This window comes from Orcinus orca, chromosome 3 (genome assembly GCF_937001465.1).
Source record: "Orcinus orca chromosome 3, mOrcOrc1.1, whole genome shotgun sequence".
NCBI lineage: Eukaryota > Metazoa > Chordata > Mammalia > Artiodactyla > Delphinidae > Orcinus > Orcinus orca.
The window spans coordinates 122242401-122261332 of NC_064561.1; the positions used below are offsets into that span (position 1 = coordinate 122242401).

At 40.3% G+C, this 18932-nt stretch overlaps 2 protein-coding genes across 2 annotated transcripts in view; one reads left to right on the plus strand and one right to left on the minus strand.

The window, feature by feature from the left end:
- The window catches only part of HOMER1 (homer scaffold protein 1), a 608509-nt gene that overhangs the window by 257778 nt on the left and 331799 nt on the right, over positions 1-18932 (plus strand). The gene's annotated exons all lie outside the window — the stretch shown is intronic.
- CMYA5 (cardiomyopathy associated 5) overlaps positions 1-18932 on the minus strand; it is a 108006-nt gene that overhangs the window by 15138 nt on the left and 73936 nt on the right. Inside the window, exon 9 of the mRNA XM_049707733.1 lies at positions 17633-17780. Coding sequence (XP_049563690.1) covers positions 17633-17780 — 148 coding nt within the window. The remainder of the gene's footprint in view (positions 1-17632; positions 17781-18932) is intronic.

Below are 18932 nucleotides of genomic sequence, written 5' to 3' on the forward strand. Positions count from 1 at the left end.
ATGGAGGAGGTGGACTTTGGGAGCAACGGTATATATATATTTTTTCCCCTTTTTCTCTCTTTTTTTTTTTTTTTCCAGTACGCGGGCCTCTCACCACTGTGGCCCCTCCCGTTGTGGAGCAGAGGCTCCAGACGCGCAGGCTCAGTGGCCATGGCTCATGGGCCCAGCCTCCCTGCGGCACGCGGGATCCTCCTGGACATGGGCACGAACCCGCGTTCCCTGCATTGGCAGGCGGACCCCCAACCACTGTGCCACCAGGGAAGCCCCCTTTTTCTCTTTTTGTGAGTGTGTATGTGTATGCTTCTGTGTGTGATTTTGTCTGTATAGCTTTGCTTTTACCATTTGTCCTAGGGTTCTGTCTGTCCGTTTTTTTTGTTGTTTTATTTTAGTATAGTTTTTAGCACTTCTTATCATTGGTGGATTTGTTTTTTGGTTTGATTGCTCTCTTCTTTCTCTCTTTCTTTTTTCTTTTTATATTACTTAAAAATAACTATTTTTTACTTTAATAACTGTATTTTATTTTATCTTCTTCTTTCTTTCTTTCTTTTCTCCCTTTTATTCTGAGCTGTGTGCATGACAGGCTCTTGGTGCTCCAGACAGGAGTCAGGGCTGTGCCTCTGAGGTGGGAGAGCCAAGTTCAGGACACCGGTCCACAAGAGACCTCCCAGCTCCACGTAATATCAAAGGGCGAAAATCTCCCAGAGATCTCCATCTCAACGCCAAGGCCCAGCTCCACTCAACGACCAGCAAGCTACAGTGCTGGACACACTAAGCCAAATAACTAGCAAGACAGGAACACAACCCTACCCATTAGCACAAAGGCTGCCTAAACCCATAATAAGGCCACAGACACCCCAAAACACACCACCAGATGTGGACCTGCCCAGTAGAAAGACAAGATCCAGCCTCATCCACCAGAACACAGGCACTAGTCCCCTCCACCAGGAAGCCTACACAACCCACTGAACCAACCTTAGCCACTGGGAACACACACCAAAAACAACGGGAACTAAGAAACTGCAGCCTGCAAAAATGAGACCCCAAACAGTAAGTTAAGCAAAATGAGAAGACAGAGAAACTCACAGCAGATGAAGGAGCAAGGCAAAAACCCAGAAGACCTAACAAATGAAGAGGAAATAGACATTCTACCTGAAAAAGAATTCAGAATAATGATGGTAAAGATGATTCAAGATCTTAGAAATAGAATGGAGAAAATACAAGAAATGTTTAACAAGGACCTAGAAGAACTAAAGAGCAAACAAACATGATGAACAACACAATAAATGAAATTAAAAATTCTCTAGAAGGGATCAATAGCAGAATAACTGAGGCAGAAGAACGGATCAGTAACCTGGAAGATAAAATAGTGGAAATAACTACTGCAGAGCAGAATAAAGAAAAAAGAATAAAAAGAATTGAGGACAGTCTCAGAGACCTCTGGGACAACATTAAATGCATTAACATTCGAATTATAGGGGTCCCAGAAAAGAAGAGAAAAAGAAAGGAACTAAGAAAATATTTGAAGAGATTATAGTTGAAAACTTCCCTAATATGGGAAAGGAAATAGTTAATCAAGTCCAAGAAGCACAGAGAGTCCCATAAAGGATAAATCCAAGGAGAAACACACCAAGACACATATTAAACAAACTATCAAAAATTAAATACAATGAAAAAATATTAAAAGCAGCAAGGGAAAAACAACAAATAACACACAAGGGAATCCCCATAAGGTTAACAGCTGATCTTTAAGCAGAAACTCTGCAAGCCAGAAGGGAGTGGCAGGATATACTTAAAGTGATGAAGGAGAAAAACCTACAACCAAGATTACTCTACCCAGCAAGGGTCTCATTCAGATTTGATGGAGAAATTAAAACCTTTACAGACAAGCAAAAGCTAACAATTCAGCACCACCAAACTAGCATTACAACAAATGATAAAGGAACTTCTCTAGGCAGGAAACACAAGAGAAGGAAAACACCTACAATAACAAACCCAAAACAATTAAGAAAATGGTAATAGGAACATACATATCGATAATTGCCTTAAATGTAAATGGATTAAATGCTCCAACCAAAAGACATAGACTGACTGAATGGATACAAAAACAAGACCCATATACATGCTGTCTACAAGAGACCCACTTAAAACCTAGGGACACATACAGACTGAAAGTGAGGGGATGGAAAAAGATATTCCATGCAAATGCAAATCAAAAGAAAACTAGAGTAGCAATTCTCATATCAGACAAAATAGACTTTAAAACAAAGACTATTATTATAAGAGACAAAGACACTACATAATGATCAAGGGATCGATCCAAGACGAACATATAACAATTATAAATTTTTATGCACCCAACACAGGAGCCCCTCAATACATAAGGCAAATACTAACAGTCATAAAAGGGGAAATCGACAGTAACACAATCATAGGAGGGGACTTTAACACCCCACTTTCACCAATGGACAGAACATCACGAATGAAAATAAATAAGGAAACACAAGCTTTAAATGATACATTAAACAAGATGGACTTAATTGATATCTATAGGACATTCCATCCCAAACCAACAGAATATACATTCTTCTCTAGTGCTAATGGAACATTTTCCAGGATAGATCATACCTTGGGTCACAAATCAAGCCTTGGTAAATTTAAGAAAACTGAAATCGTATCAAGTATCTTTTCGGACCACAATGCTATGAGAGTAGATATCAATTACAGGAAAACATCTGCAAAAAATAGAAACACATGGAGGCTAAACAATACACTACTTAATAACCAAGAGATCACTGAAGAAATCAAAGAGGAAATCAAAAAATACCAAGAAACAAATGACAATGAAAACACGATGACCCAAAACCTATGAGATGCAGCAAAAGCAGTTCTAAGAGGGAAGTTTATAGCAATACAACCATACCTTAAGAAAAAAGAAACATCTCAAATAAACAACCTAACCTTACACCTAAAGCAATTAGAGAAAGAAGAACAAAAATACCTCAAAGTTAGCAGAAGGAAAGAAATCATAAAGATCAGATCAGAAATAAGTGAAAAAGAAATGAAGGAAATGACAGCAAAGATCAATAAAACTAAAAGCTGGTTCTTTGAGAAGATAAACAAAATTGATAAACCATTAGCCAGACTCATCAAGAAAAGAAGGGAGAAGACTCAAATCAATAGAATCAGAAATGAAAGAGAAGTAACAACTGACAATGCAGAAATACAAAGGATCATGAGAGATTACTACAAGTAACTCTATGCCAATAAAATGGACAACCTGGAAGAAATGGACAAATTCTTAGAAATGCACAACCTTCGGAGACTGAACCAGGAAGAAATAGAAAATATGAACAGACCAATCACAAGCACTGAAATTGAAACTGTGATTAAAAATCTTCCAACAAACAAAAGCCCAGGACCAGATGGCTTCACAGGCGAATTCTATCAAACATTTAGAGAAGAGCTAACACCTATCCTTCTCAAACTCTTCCAAAATATAGCAGAGGGAGGAACACTCCCAAACTCCTTCTACGAGGCCACCATCACCTTGATACCAAAACCAGAGAAGGATGTCACAAAGAAAGAAAACTACAGGCCAATATCACTGATGAACATAGATGCAAAAATCCTCAACAAAATAGTAGCAAACAGAATAAAACAGCACATTAAAAGGATCATACACCATGATCAAGTGGGGTTTATTCCAGGAATGCAAGGATTCTTCAATATACGCAAATCTATCAATGTGATAAACCATATTAACAAATTGAAGGAGAAAAACCATATGATCATCTCAATAGATGCAGAGAAAGCTTTTGACAAAATTCAACACCCATTTATGATAAAAACCCTGCAGAAAGTAGGCATAGAGGGAACTTTCCTCAACATAGTAAAGGCCATATATGAAAAGCCCACAGCAAACATCATCCTCAATGGTGAAAAACTGAAACCATTTCCACTAATCAGGAATAAGACAAGGTTGCCCACTCTCACCACTCTTATTCAACATAGTTTTGGAAGTTTTAGCCACAGCAATCAGAGAAGAAAAGGAAATAAAAGGAATCCAAATCGGAAAAGAAGAAGTAAAGCTGTCACTGTTTGCAGATGACATGATCCTACACATAGAGAATCCTAAAGATGCTACCAGAAAACTACTAGAGCTAATCAATGAATTTGGTAAAGTGGCAGGATACAAAATTAATGCACAGAAATCTCTGGCATTCCTATAAACTAATGATGAAAAATCTGAAAGTGAAATCAAGAAAACACTCCCATTTACCATTGCAACAAAAAGAATAAAATATCTAGGAACAAACCTACCTAAGGAGACAAAAGACCTGTATGCAGAAAATTATAAGACACTGATGAAAGAAATTAAAGATGATACAAATAGATGGAGAGATATACCATGTTCTTTGATTGGAAGAATCAACATTGTGAAAATGACTCTACTACCCAAAGCAATCTATAGATTCAATGCAATCCCTATCAAACTACCACTGGCATTTTTCACAGAACTAGAACAAAAAATTTCACAATTTGTATGGAAACACAAAAGACCCCGAATAGCCAAAGCAATCTTGAGAACGAAAAAAGGAACTGGAGGAATCAGGCTCCCTGACTTCAGACTATACTACAAAGCTACAGTTATCAAGATGGTATGATACTGGCACAAAAACAGAAAGATAGATCAATGGAACAGGATAGAAAGCCCAGAGATAAACCCACGGACATATGGACACCTTATCTTTGATAAAGGTGGCAGGAATGTACAGTGGAGAAAGGACAGCCTCTTCAATAAGTGGTGCTGGGAAAACTGGACAGGTACATGTAAAAGTATGAGATTAGATCACTCCCTAACACCATACACAAAAATAAGTTCAAAATGGATTAAAGACCTAAATGTAAGGCCAGAAACTATCAAACTCTTAGAGGAAAACATAGGCAGAACACTCTATGACATAAATCACAGCAAGATCCTTTTTTACCCACTTCCTAGAGAAATGCAAATAAAAACAAACAAATGGGACCTAATGAAACTTCAAAGCTTTTGCACAGCAAAGGAAACCATAAACAAGACCAAAAGACAACCCTCAGAATGGGAGAAAATATTTGCAAATGAAGCAACCGACAAAGGATTAATCTCCAAAATTTACAAGCAGCTCATGCAGCTCAATAACAAAAAAACAAACAACCCAATCCAAAAATGGGCAGAAGACCTAAATAGACATTTCTCCAAAGAAGATATACAGACTGCCAACAAACACATGAAAGAATGCTCAACATCATTAATCATTAGAGAAATGCAAATCAAAACTACAATGAGATATCATCTCACACCAGTCAGAATGGCCATCATCAAAAAATCTAGAAACAATAAATGCTGGAGAGGGTGTGGAGAAAAGGGAACCCTCTTGCACTGCTGGTGGGAATGTGAATTGGTTCAGCCACTATGGAGAACAGTATGGAGGTTCCTTAAAAAACTACAAATAGAACTACCATATGACCCAGCAATCCCACTACTGGGCATATACCTTGAGAAAACCAAAATTCAAAAAGAGTCATGGGGCTTCCCTGGTGGCACAGTGGTTGAGACTCTGCCTGCCGATGCGGGGGACACGGGTTCGTGCCCCGGTCCGGGAAGATCCCACATGCCGCGGAGCGGCTGGGCCCGTGAGCCATGGCCGCTGGGCCTGCGCGTCCGGAGCCTGTGCTCCGCAACGGGAGAGGCCACAACAGTGAGAGGCCCGCGTACCGCAAAAAAAAAAAAAAAAAAAGAGTCATGTACCAAAATGTTCATTGTAGCTCTATTTACAATAGCCCGGAGATGGAAACAACCTAAGTGCCCATCATCGGATGAATGGATAAAGAAGATGTGGCACATATATAAATTGGAATATTACTCAGCCATAAAAAGAAATGAAATTGAGCTATTTGTAATGAGGTGGATAGACCTAGAGTCTGTCATACAGAGTGAAGTAAGTCAGAAAGAAAAAGACAAATACCGTATGCTAACACATATAGATGGAATTTAAGAAAAAAAAATGTCATGAAGAACCTAGGGGTAAGGCAGGAATAAAGACGCAGACCTCCTAGAGAACGGACTTGAGGTTATGGGGAGGGGGAAGGGTGAGCTGTGACAGGGCGAGAGAGAGTCATGGACATATACACACTAACAAACGTAGTAAGGTAGATAGCTAGTGGGAAGCAGCCGCATGGCACAGGATATTGGCTCGGTGCTTTGTGACAGCCTGGAGGGGTGGGATAGGGAGGGTGGGAGGGAGGGAGATGCAAGAGGGAAGACATATGGGAACATATGTTTATGTATGACTGATTCACTTTGTTATAAAGCAGAAACTAACACACCATTGTAAGGCAATTATACCCCAATAAAGATGTTAAAAAAAAAAAATCTTCCAACAAACAAAAGCCCAGGACCAGATGGCTTCACAGGCGAATTCTATCAAACATTTAGAGAAGAGCTAACACCTATCCTTCTCAAACTCTTCCAAAATATAGCAGAGGGAGGAACACTCCCAAACTCATTCTACGAGGCCACCATCACCCTGATACCAAAACCAGACAAAGATGTCACAAAGAAAGAAAACCACAGGCCAATATCACTGATGAACATAGATGCAAAAATCCTCAACAAAATAGTAGCAAACAGAATCCAACAACACATTAAAAGGATCATACACTATGATCAAGTGGGGTTTATCCCAGGAATGCAAGGATTCTTCAGTATACGCAAATCAATCAATGTGATACAGCATATTAACAAACTGAAGGAGAAAAACCATATGATCATCTCAATAGATGCAGAGAAAGCTTTCGGCAAAATTCAACATGCATTTATGATCAAAATTCTCCAGAAAGTAGGCATAGAGGGAACTTTCCTCAACATAATAAAGGCCATATATGACAAACCCACAGCCAACATCATCCTCAATGGTGAAAAACTGAAACCATTTCCACTAAGATCAGGAACAAGACAAGGTTGCCCACTCTCACCACTGTTATTCAACATAGTTTTGGAAATTTTAGCCACAGCAATCAGAGAAGAAAAAGAAATAAAAGGAATCCAAATTGGAAAAGAAGAAATAAAACTGTCACTGTTTGCAGATGACATGATACTATACACAGAGAACCCTAAAAATGCTACCAGAAAACTACTAGAGCTAATCAATGAATTTGGTAAAGTAGCAGGATACAAAATTAATGCACAGAAATCTCTGCCATTCCTATACACTAATGATGAAAAATCTGAAAGTGAAATTAAGAAAACACTCCCATTTACCATTGCAACAAAAAAATTAAAACAACTAGGAATAAACCTACCTAAGGAGAGAAAAGAACTGTATGCAGAAAACTATAAGACACTGAAGAAAGATATTAAAGATGAAAAAAACAGATGGAGAGATATACCATGTCCTTTGATTGGAAGAATCAACATTGTGAACATGACTATACTACCCAAAGCAATCTACAGTTTCAATGGAATCCTTACCAAACTACCAATGGCATTTTTCGCAAACTAGAACAAAAAATGTCACAATTTGTATGGAAACACAAAAGACCCTGTATAGCCAAAGCAACCTTCAGAAAGAAAAAAGGAGCTGCAGGAATCAGGCTCCCTGACTTCAGACTATACTCCAAAGCTACGGTAATCAAGACAGTATGGTACTGGCACAAAAACAGAAATATAGATCAATGGAACAGGACAGAAAGCCCAGAGATAAACCCATGCACATGTGGTCACCTTATCTTTGATAAAGGAGGCAAGAATATAGAGTGGAGAAAAGACAGCCTCTTCAATAAGTGGTGCTGGGAAAACTGGAAAGCTACATGTAAAAGAATGAGATTAGAACACTCCCTAACACCATACACAAAAATAAACTAAAAATGGATTAAAGACCTAAATGTAAGGTCAGACATGATAAAACTCCTAGAGGACAACACAGGTAGAACACTCTATGACATCAATCACAGCAAGATCCTTTCTGACCCACCTCCAAGAGAAATGGAAATAAAAACAAAAATAAACAAATGGGAACTAATGAAACTTAAAAGCTTTTGCACAGCAAAGGAAACCATAAACAAGACCAAAAGACAACCCTCAGAATGGGAGAAAATATTTGCAAATGAAGCAACTGACAAAGGATTAATCTCCAAAATTTACAAGTAGCTCATGCAGCTCAATATCAAAAAAACAAACAACCCAATCCAAAAATGGGCAGAAGACCTAAATAGACATTTCTCCAAAGATGATATACAGATTGCCAACAAACACATGAAAGAATGCTCAACATCATTGATCATTAGAGAAATGCAAATCAAAACTACAATGAGATATCATCTCACACCAGTCAGAATGGCCATCATTAAAAAATCTAGAAACAATAAATGCTGGAGAGGGTGTGGAGAAAAGGGAACCCTCTTGCACTGTTGGTGGGAATGTAAATTGATACAGCCACTATGGAGAACAGTATGAAGTTTCCTTAAAAAACTAAAAATAGAACTACCATGCGACTCAGCAATCCCACTACTGGGCATATACCCTGAGAAAACCATAATTCAAAAAGAGTCATGTACCAAAATGTTCATTGCAGCTCTATTTACAATAGCCAGGACATGGAAGCAACCTAAGTGTCCATCGACAGATGAAGGGATAAAGAAGATGTGGCACACATATACAATGGAATATTACTCAGCCATAGAAAGAAATGAAATTGAGTTATTTGTAGTGACGTGGATGGACCTAGAGTCTGTCATACAAAGTGAAGAAAGTCAGAAAGAGAAAAACAAATACCATATGCTAACACATATATATGGAATCTAAAAAAAAAAGGTCATGAAGAACCTAGGGGCAAGATAGGAATAAAGACACAGACCTACTAAAGAATGGAGTTGAGGATACGGGGAGGGGGAAGGGTAAACTGGGACAAAGTGAGAGAGTGGCATGGACATATAGACACTACCAAATGTGAAATAGATAGCTAGTGGGAAGCATCCGCATAGCACAGGGAGATAAGTTCGGTGTTTTGTGATGACCTAGAGGGGTGGGAGGGAGGCTCCAGAGGGAGAAGATGGGGGATATATGTATACATATAGCTGATTCACTTTGTTGTACAATAGAAACTAACACAACATTGTAAAGCAGTTATACTCTAATAAAGATGTATAAAAAAAAAGAAGAAGGGGCTTCCCTGGTGGCGCAGTGGTTGAGAGTCCGCCTGCCGATGCAGGGGATATGGGTTCGTGCCCTGGTCCGGGAAGATCCCACATGCCGCAGAGCGGCCGGGCCCGTGGGCCGTGGCCGCTAAGCCTGCGCATCCGGAGCCTGTGCTCCACAGCGGGAGAGGCCACAGCAGTGAGAGGCCCGCGTACAGAAAAAAAAAAAAAAAGAAGAAGAGATTAGGACACAGACAGACACAGAGGTACCATACGAAGACACAGAGAAAAAACAGTCACCTACAAACCAAAGAGAGAGGCCTCAGAAGAAATCAACTCTGCAGACACCTTGATCTTGGATGTTGAGCTTCCAGAATTGAAAATACATATCTATTGTTTTAGCCAAAAAAATATACGTATGGCAAAAAATTTTTAAATTGCAACTCATATCATAGATGAAGGCTAATGTTCTTTATAAATCAGAGCTTCTACAAATCAGTAAGAAAAAAATACTACACTCTAACAGGAAAAAATGGGTAAAGGAAATGAACAGTTCATAGAAAAGGAAGTACATGAGTCTGAAACAGACAAAAAGATGTTCAACCTAATAACAGAAATGCACAATTAAACTATAATCAGATTCCTTTTTCTACTTATCAAACTGTCAAGTTTTATCACACCCTGTGTAGGCAAAGGTATGAAGAACCAAGCACACTTACATGTTGCTAGCCAGAGTGTAAACAGCTACAGCCTCTGTGGAGACAATTTGGTAATATCTATCAAAATTCAAAATGTTCATACCTTCTAACCAATCACGGTACTTCTAGGAATGTATCCTACAGATATACCTGCACATGTACGAAACGATATATGCACAAGGATTTTTCTGCAGCACTCTTTGTGAGAATGGAAACAACTTAAGTGCCTCTCAACTGGTCAAATAAATTAATTACAGTCTTAGACTACAATAGAATTGTTTTTTAAAAAACTGATGCAGTTCCATTTGTACTGATATGAGATACCAGGAAATATTTTTAAACAAGAAAAGTAAGGTGGTAGAAATATATATATAGTATGCTACCATTTGTTGACAAAATATAGACGCTGTGTATGCACAGATTATCTTAAAAGATAAATATGAATCAGATAACAGTAATTGTCTCTGGGGAGGAGAACTAAGTAAATGAAGTATGGATAGAAAGGAGACAATTTTCACTGTATTCCTTTTTGTATCTTTTGAATTTGTACCATATGTATGCATTATCTATCCAAAATTAATTAAACAGTTAACTTTTAGAGCTATATTACAAGTTCAGGAGTTGGTTGAATGTGTTTGCAAAATGCAAACATTAGTTGGAACTCTGTAAAGTAACTTCTCTAGGAATTTTATAATTCAACAATTTGTGTTGGATGGAAGGAAGGGGTGTACATGTGCTCAAGGTAAGCTGAGGGGCTGGTCACCACAAGGAGTGGCTGTCCTCTGCACTGCCATGTCTAATACCTGGATCTACACATGTTTTCTCCCAGGAAAAGGGGGCAGCATGTGTACAAACAATATGGAGGAACCCAGTGCCGTGACTCCTGGAAGCAGCCTGCAGATGGTGCTGTCACTGCAGTGCACAACAGATGGCTAAGTATGAATTGTTTTTTAAAAACACAGTGGGCTCTTACTGTTGGCAGCACCAACATTCAGCTAGTCAATCAACACCATTTAATGTGAACTGTGAACAGAGCACACTGCTGGGCCCTATGGGGACCAGTTAGTAAAGTAGTGTTCCCCATACCTGCCTGGGCACAGTAGACCTTCTGAATCGGAATCTCTTAAGAGGAGCCCGTGAATATAAACTCCAACAAGCATCCCAGTTGTTTTTCTATGATCAGTTAGGTTTGAGAAACATAATCATAAGATAGTGTGGGGTGAGAAGCGGTGGGCAGGAGAAACAGGAAAAAAGAAGAAAAATCCATGAGAACATAAACAACATGAAATACAAGAACAGCTAACTAAATAGTTTTAGCTATTGGAAGCCATTTATAAAACCTTAACTAACCATAAACATGGAATTTTTTGTTTAAGATGAAAAATTTTGGTTAAATCAAGATTAAGAAGAACATTCTTTATATACTGACTTTTGGGGTTTTTTTTAAACTTGGTAGATAAAAATTTTTGAACAGGACTATTCTTCATTTGATAAATGAGGATATTATGAGACTCAGTGATAACTAAACATCACTATTAGTTCATAATAGTATAGAAACATAACACGAGGGCTGAATCCTGACCCACGGAACTTAGGCTTTCCTGTAATTAGCATCTCGCACAAAATCAAAGAGAGCCAAAGGATTCCAGCAGAAGGATCCTGCAGCTTTGTTTTCTCTGTAGCTAGTTACCCTCCCAAGTTTGAATGATGCCATTTATATTTCAGGCAGAGAATCCCAGGAGCCTAGTAACATTCATTCATTCTTCTGGATTCTCTAAGCTCTCCTTTACCACTCAGAGGTCACATAGGCGGACAATTACTTGAGGTCCCATAGAACTGCCTGCACAGAATGGCGACTTAACGTTGTACTTTCAAGAGCCCCTTTAAAAAATGGTTACACAGGGAATGTTTTTGCATCTTTTGTAAAACTGTTCTTAAAGACAATCACTACTATCTTGTTCAATAGCCCTTATATAAAGATCTACGTGAAAAATTCATCTTAGAACTGAATGTCAAGAAATATAATTGTCTCTCTTAGTGAAGTGCTGTGTTTCCTTTTATTTAAAAAAAAGATGCGTTATGTAATCTCTTTCTTTCTCCCTCTTGCTCTCTCTCCCCACTCTCCTGTTTTCACTTTAGCTGCCAGGAAGTTCATATTCAAATTGTATGTTCCGTTGAGGTACTGTTCTTAGCCTATGCTTTCTGATACAACCTCCTTCTGCATGACCTGGCTCTTGCTCTTACAGGGTTGTTTTTAGTGGCTCTAGCGTGCCTGGGTCTTTTATTGTGAACTAGAATACTTTGGGAAATTGACAGATCATACGTTAGAAGTGAAGGAATAGGCTGGTTTTCCACTGACTGAGGTTTTACTACACAACCAGGAGGTGTATAGGATTTTCAATGATCAAAGTTAAGTCAGATTCATTTGGGAAGAAAATTCATTTAGAAAAAGCTGAATGCCAAGAATTTCAGTGGGAGCGGGGTGGGGGGCGGGGTGGGAGGGTGGATTATCTTCCGGTAGCTCTCTCTCCCAAGGGCTCCCTGAAGAGGAATATTACAACTTGGGTCAGGAAAACAATACCATATGAAGATTGTCTATTAATATTGTCTCTTAATTACTCAATGCATTTTCTCCCAGTCATGTCAGTTGTCCTTCCTGTCACCCTGTGAAGCAAGCACAGGGCAGGAATGACTGCCTCTTTTACCCATAGGTTGTGGAGAAGGTCAAATCATTTGCCCTTGGCCCTATGGTCAGTCATCACCTCTCCAGCTGAAAGCTTCGTAAAGACTTTTTAAAAAGAAAAAAATTCCGGGATTCTTCATCTCCTGCTCAGGCACTAAGTTCATTAGGAAATTCACCCTTATTTGTCCTTATTATATGGACAAAGTGGCAGTCATCCCCAGCTAGAATACCCAGCTGTGACAGACAATCCTGTTCCTGTCCCATCACGTGTAACCCCAAAAGCTAGAAGCAGGAGCTCACGAGTCCAGCACCCAGAGCCTCACCCACGCTGGGGAGGCTCCCAGGGAGGGTGGCCCGGGAGGGTCTCCCTGCCCACAGCCTTGGCCGGGGCTGGGGAGCAGGAAGTTCACTACCAACCACTTCTGTGGCGTATTGAGTCTCACAGATTTGTCATTCAGTACACAGCTTCTTTCTGCACAGCCTACACAGCTAAGCCCTGTACTATATTTCTCGCAGTTTTCCCTCCTCCACCCACAGTTCTGCTGACTTCTTTCCACACAGGAGAGACAGAACAGCTGAGGAAACAGCAGAGCGGTGGAAAATTTTTGCAAGTGTTTTGAGCCCACCCAACCTGAGGAGAGCATTCAAAGAAAAACAGGAAAGGGTGAGTAGGAGCTCCCTCAGCCCCCGCACACAAGCCGGGGATTGTCACTCCCGCCCACCCCCAAGCCCAGTAGGGGCCGACTGCTGGGACAGAGCCGCAGTGCCCACACACCAAAATATGCAAATGTGTCTTCTGGAAGGATGATGGAATGGAGGCAACTGCTCGGCTATTTCAGACACCACATCATGGAACTCGGGAGCCCAGTAGGCACATTGCATTCAAACCCCTACTCTGAGAGGTTAACCAGCAACTTTGGTCTTAGATTGGAATTTCTAGAGGCCGTCATACGGGAGAGTGAATGCAGGTCCGAAGCTGGATGTGTTTCTGTTCTGGCAACCAAAATTAGACTCCCTAATCTAAAGGGTAATCAATGCCCTCCATGTGTGTATGTGCAATTTCATATTACTCATCCTTTTCTCCCTTCTCATTTCCTTTCAACTTCTCTTCCCACTCCAGACCGGAGCTTTTAAGTCTGTCTGTCTTTTCAGGGATTGAGGGTGAGAAAGAGATGTAAATTCATTTAGTTCTTAGTCCTGTTGGGTTCTCCATCTCTCCTTTGCTAGAGATTCCAGCCAGTTAGAGGACTTGGAGTTGGCAAGGGCAGAAGGAGACCGGCTAATGCCATCATTCATCTACTCGTTCACTCATTAAATAGACCTTTAATAAACAGCTGCATAGATAAGGTTCCTGTCCTTACCCATTTTTTTGTGGGGTTTCTTTTGTGGTTTGTTTTCTTTTCTTTTTGCATCTGATTTAGAATAGGGGTTTTGCATAGAACCTAAAATGTATGTAAGGGTTATGTAACCAATGGATCAACAAGATTATCAGCGTCCTTCCCTATAAGTGATCCATGAAAAGGCTTCCAGTCCACAGGTTAGACTAGTCTTATCTCCTACTTAAGTATCCAAGCACTAAAATTAACTCATTCACCATTCTTCTTTACTTTGTTGGCACAGTTTATTTTTTTTCCCATTGTGAATAGGAGGTTATCCTCAAAGCTGACCTAACTTTTTTTGTTGGTGTCAATATTATGTGTTCAATGTTGATGATATTTACCCATCCAGGTACCACATATGTATTGAGTAGCTACAATATGCCAGATGCTGTCTCAGGCACTGACGCTGCCACTTTAAATAATAACCCCTTCATGGAGCCAACAAGTGAGCAGGATCAGACAATCCTTGGCTTGCTGTTCTTTCCAAGACACAAAATGACTTTAATTATGCACTGCTATGCAGAAAAACAAAGTGAAGAATGTGGTTCTAATAGAATGGAACAGTAGGGATTGTTTGCCTTTGTTGGCTAGGGGTGATCAAGTGTTGAGGTTCTTTGTTTATCAATTCTACTGTCTGACTAGCTGTCTACAACTGACATCCTAGAGATTGGACCATATAGATGATAGTAAATAGTTAATGTTTTGTAGGGTTTTGAACCATCAGACATTGTAGGGAATGTTTTAAAGTTGGCTGTAAGAACCAGATGGTCAAAGACCTAAGACACATGGCTACTCCAGAAGAGTAGAATTTTCCTTCCCTCCTGAACTCTTAAATTGGAGAACAAAAGGGATACAGATGCGTTTTGCAGCACTGGGACTCTGAAATTAAGGATGAATTATTTCACAGTCTGTTGATGCCAACCAGAGGTATAAGGCATTGAGGTTTCTTGTATTCGTGAGGGATCACAGGGTAGTGATTTGTGGCCAACACAATTGTGCTTGCCTCAAAAAATTACCTATTGTAGGATTCAGCAGGGATCCAGAGAGGCTGGAGAGTCATCCCTGGGCTGCGGATTGAACATACCATTCTACCTCCTGGCACTGAGGGGTCTTTTAGCACGTAATTGGAAAAGAGCTCCATCTCCAACACAGCCCCGAACTGTCAGCAAGCCTTCTGCATGTGGAATTTCCCTTCACTTCTAGCTTGCTGGACCACATCCATTCAATAACAAAGGATTCTTGTAGTGTTCCGTAACTTCTACAAACTTCTGCTTATCCAGCCTCTCAAATGCTCTCCTTTGGCAAGAAAAATAAAAATGAACCCCCTGGCAAAGCCTCAAAGGGATAAACTAATGACAAGTCATGTTTTAATAAGCTCAACTTTTGTCTTAATGAAATTGGTGGATGGCCATTTTTTCCCTAGAAATGGAACCGTCAATGATTTCTCTGGCTTTGATGAAGGATTTGTTTGGAATGCATTATTCCCTGTTGATATCAAATGGACTTTTTTTTTTTGAGGGCCCCAGGATGATCAGAGAAAGGAAAAACTTTAATTAAAGGGGTTTTGAATGGACTGTGTTCTCTCTTTACATCTATGTTTTTCGTGTGACAAAGGAAACCCAGGATACACGATAACTTCCAGTTGTCAGGCTGTTAAGGTCTGCTAACTCAGTCTGTGTAATGACACAAGATTTAGAACTAGTGGAAAGAATAAGACAAACCTGAGTGTGCATCCTGACTCCACTCTGTCATTTAATACCTTGGCCAAATTATTTAACCTCCCTGAGTCTCATTCAATGGAAGTCATGACCTCCCTCCTAGAATTGTCGAGAGGGTTAGATGAGATTTAGCACAGCTCCTGGCATGTTGAAGGCCCTCGGTGATGCCATTCCCCCTTCCATCCCCCCATTCCCTTCTCCCTGTAGCCGCATTTATGAGATGACATCACAGTTCCCTCAGTGGGATGGCTACTAGGTCTCAGGGTTTCTCTCAGATTTCTGCTGATTTAAGAATCCAACTGTGCTGGTATTATTTATGCAAATGTCAGCTGGGGACCGATGCTATAACAAGGATGAGTCACTTCAGAGCATTCCTTCACAGTCTCATCTTGCCTCAGAAAGAACTGGGCTTTCCTCACTGATGGTGAAGAACGATGGGAGAGATTGCCCTGGGACTCAGGCACTCCAGACCAAATGCTCTCCTAGCACCAAGAGTCTTTTGCAGAGAATGTCCAGGACTCTCCTGGGTGACATTCAACAGTGGTTAGCAGCTTGGACTGTGAAATCTAACAAAACAAGGTTTGAATCCTGATTGCCACTCACTAGCTGCTAGCGTCTCAAAGCATATGTTTTCTCTCAGAGTTCGTTTGAGGATTAAATAAGGCAACATACATAAGGCACTTAGAATAGTGACTTGGCACATAGTAAATGCTCAATAGAAGCCAGTTATAATCTCTTTCTCTTTGTCTCTGTCTTTGTCTCCCTCTCTCTCCCTCTTTTCTCTCTCTTCCGTCTCTCTGTTTCTGTCTCTGTTGGTCTGTCTGTCTGTCTGTCTCTCTCTGAGTTAACCTCTCGGCTATTTGCTGATCATTGAAGCCTGCCTTCTAGCAATTGGCACATTAACAGTATGTTGTTTCCTGTACATTTACTACGTTCTCACTTCTGCTGAAATGTCTACATCCCACCTATACGCACTCCACTCAACATTAATTTGTCCTTTGATCGTTATTTTGTGAAGCCTGCCTTCACATACTTGAAAGAAACTATAATTATTGCTCGGTCGTATGAAACCTCAAATCATAACTAAATAAATAGCTGTTGATTGATAATGAAAATAATCAAGAACTTAAATAATATACTTTATTAAAAAGCTAATTTCATACCATTATTTCCAAGTTCCATATCCTGCCAAAATAGTTTATCTCAGTAAATTTGGTTTAAAAAAATCCCTATCAAAATATGAATATTAATAATAATGATTTGAATATTCATCATGGAACAAAAAGTTGCCCTATTGCCGTGGATTGGAGGTTAAGAAGTAAATGAAGTAACAGTAAATGAAGTAACATTTACCAAAGGTCCTCTGGATGCACAGCCCTTTATTGATAAATTTTAGCTTCATAATTTTAGTGAGAGAGCTTTACATTTCTTTTTTCCAGAAAAAGTCTCTAGATTCTTCATGCTCTTGAAGAGGCATCTGCCTCTTCAAGAGCATGAAGGTAATATATATTACCACATATATATATGTATCTCTGTGGTAATATATATGTCATTAGGTCCTTTATATTACCAATATATCACGGAGACATTCAAATTTACATTATATACAAGCTCGCTATTAGTTTCCTGAGTTAGGTGGTACCTATTCTGATCTAACTACTAAAAAGCAGATAACGTATGCATGTATCCTGTGTAATGACTCAAGTTAAATATACCTCAAAGAATGTTCTATCTTATTAAAATTCACATATATTTTTCTTACAAGGGAGTGATTATTCTGCATTGCAGCATGTGTTTATTACAAACTTAGAGTTCATCCACGAATAGTGATGGAATTGCAAATCAAGTCAACGGCTTAATTAGCTCAGGAGGATTTTAGGAAGCTTTTCTCCCTCTGTGAGCATAAGCTTAGAGGTTAGCTTGGAGGCCTGCGCTGGGTTCCTGGCACCCCAGGCTCTCCCCATGGAGAGGGATCTTTACCTGAGGCCCTCGCCCTCGGGAGAGTGCTGTCTGCAGTACTCCAAAGTGTAGGTCTCAGTGGCCTCTGGGTTGGCAGGCCGCCATCGGATGGTGGCCGTGTTCCAACACACAGTACAGTCCTCGGCACAGATCACAGGGGTGGAGGGCGCTGCAGAGAGAGAACCAAGTCAATTGTGGAGCAGTCTATGGCAGTTCTGCTTCCCTGGTACTCTGGGAAGAATGCTTGGGCATGATTTTGTTTTCATTTTTGACTAAAAAATACATTCTGGGTTGAAAATCCAAAAGGTATAAAAATGTATAGAGTGAAAAGTCTCCCTCTCACCCCTGCCTTCCAAATTGCCCAGTTTTTACCCATCCCCCAACAGTCTCTAAAAGCAGCTTCCTATAAATCCTACCAGAGCTTCTTCATACATATACAAGTAAATCAAAGTATTCTTGTCCCCTTCCTTTACACAAAAGTTAGCCATGATTTTGCCATCAATAGGTGCTCAATAAATACTTGTTTTAAAACGCAAGAAGAAAGGATAAACCAGTGGAAGTAAGTTAACTGCCTCAGAGGGGTATCCAAGACAGGCCAGGGCAGGGACAGTTAGAATTATCTTAAAGGTGGGCTTCCCTGGTGGCGCAGTGGTTGAGAGTCCGCCTGCTGATGCAAGGGACACGGGTTCGTGCCCCGGTCCGGGAAGATCCCACATGCCGCGGAGTGGCTGGGCCCGTGAGCCACGGCCGCTGAGCCTGTGCGTCCGGAGCCTGTGCTCCGCAACGGGAGAGGCCACAACAGTGAGAGGCCCGCGTACCGCAAAAAAAAAAAAAAAAAAAAAAAAATTATCTTAAAGGCAATGCAAACTCAGCTTATCCTACACCTGCTTCAGCCCCCTGTGAAAAGGTTCCATCATGGGAATGCATTCCCAGCTGAATACCATTGCTGAGAAACATTTTGGGGTCTCCCAGCACCTATATGAGGAAGCCTGAGCTTCTTACCTTAGCAAATGTGGACTCTATACACTAGCCTTTCTCATCTCATGTCTCCCCTCTCCTTGTTTTTAAGCCAAAGAAATAATACCAAAATTCTTGTTGTATCCAGCACACTCCATACTCTTTCTTACCTGGGCACCTGTGCTCATTTGTCTTCTTCAAATGGAATACACTCCTTTAACACATTATTCCTACTGATCCTTTAAGGATTCCATTCAGACATCAGTTCTAGGAAGCCATTCCTGACCCTGTCCCTGCCCTGGCCTGTCTCAGATACTCCTCTGGAGTGTTGTGGATCACGGCCCTTACCACACATTTTTTATAA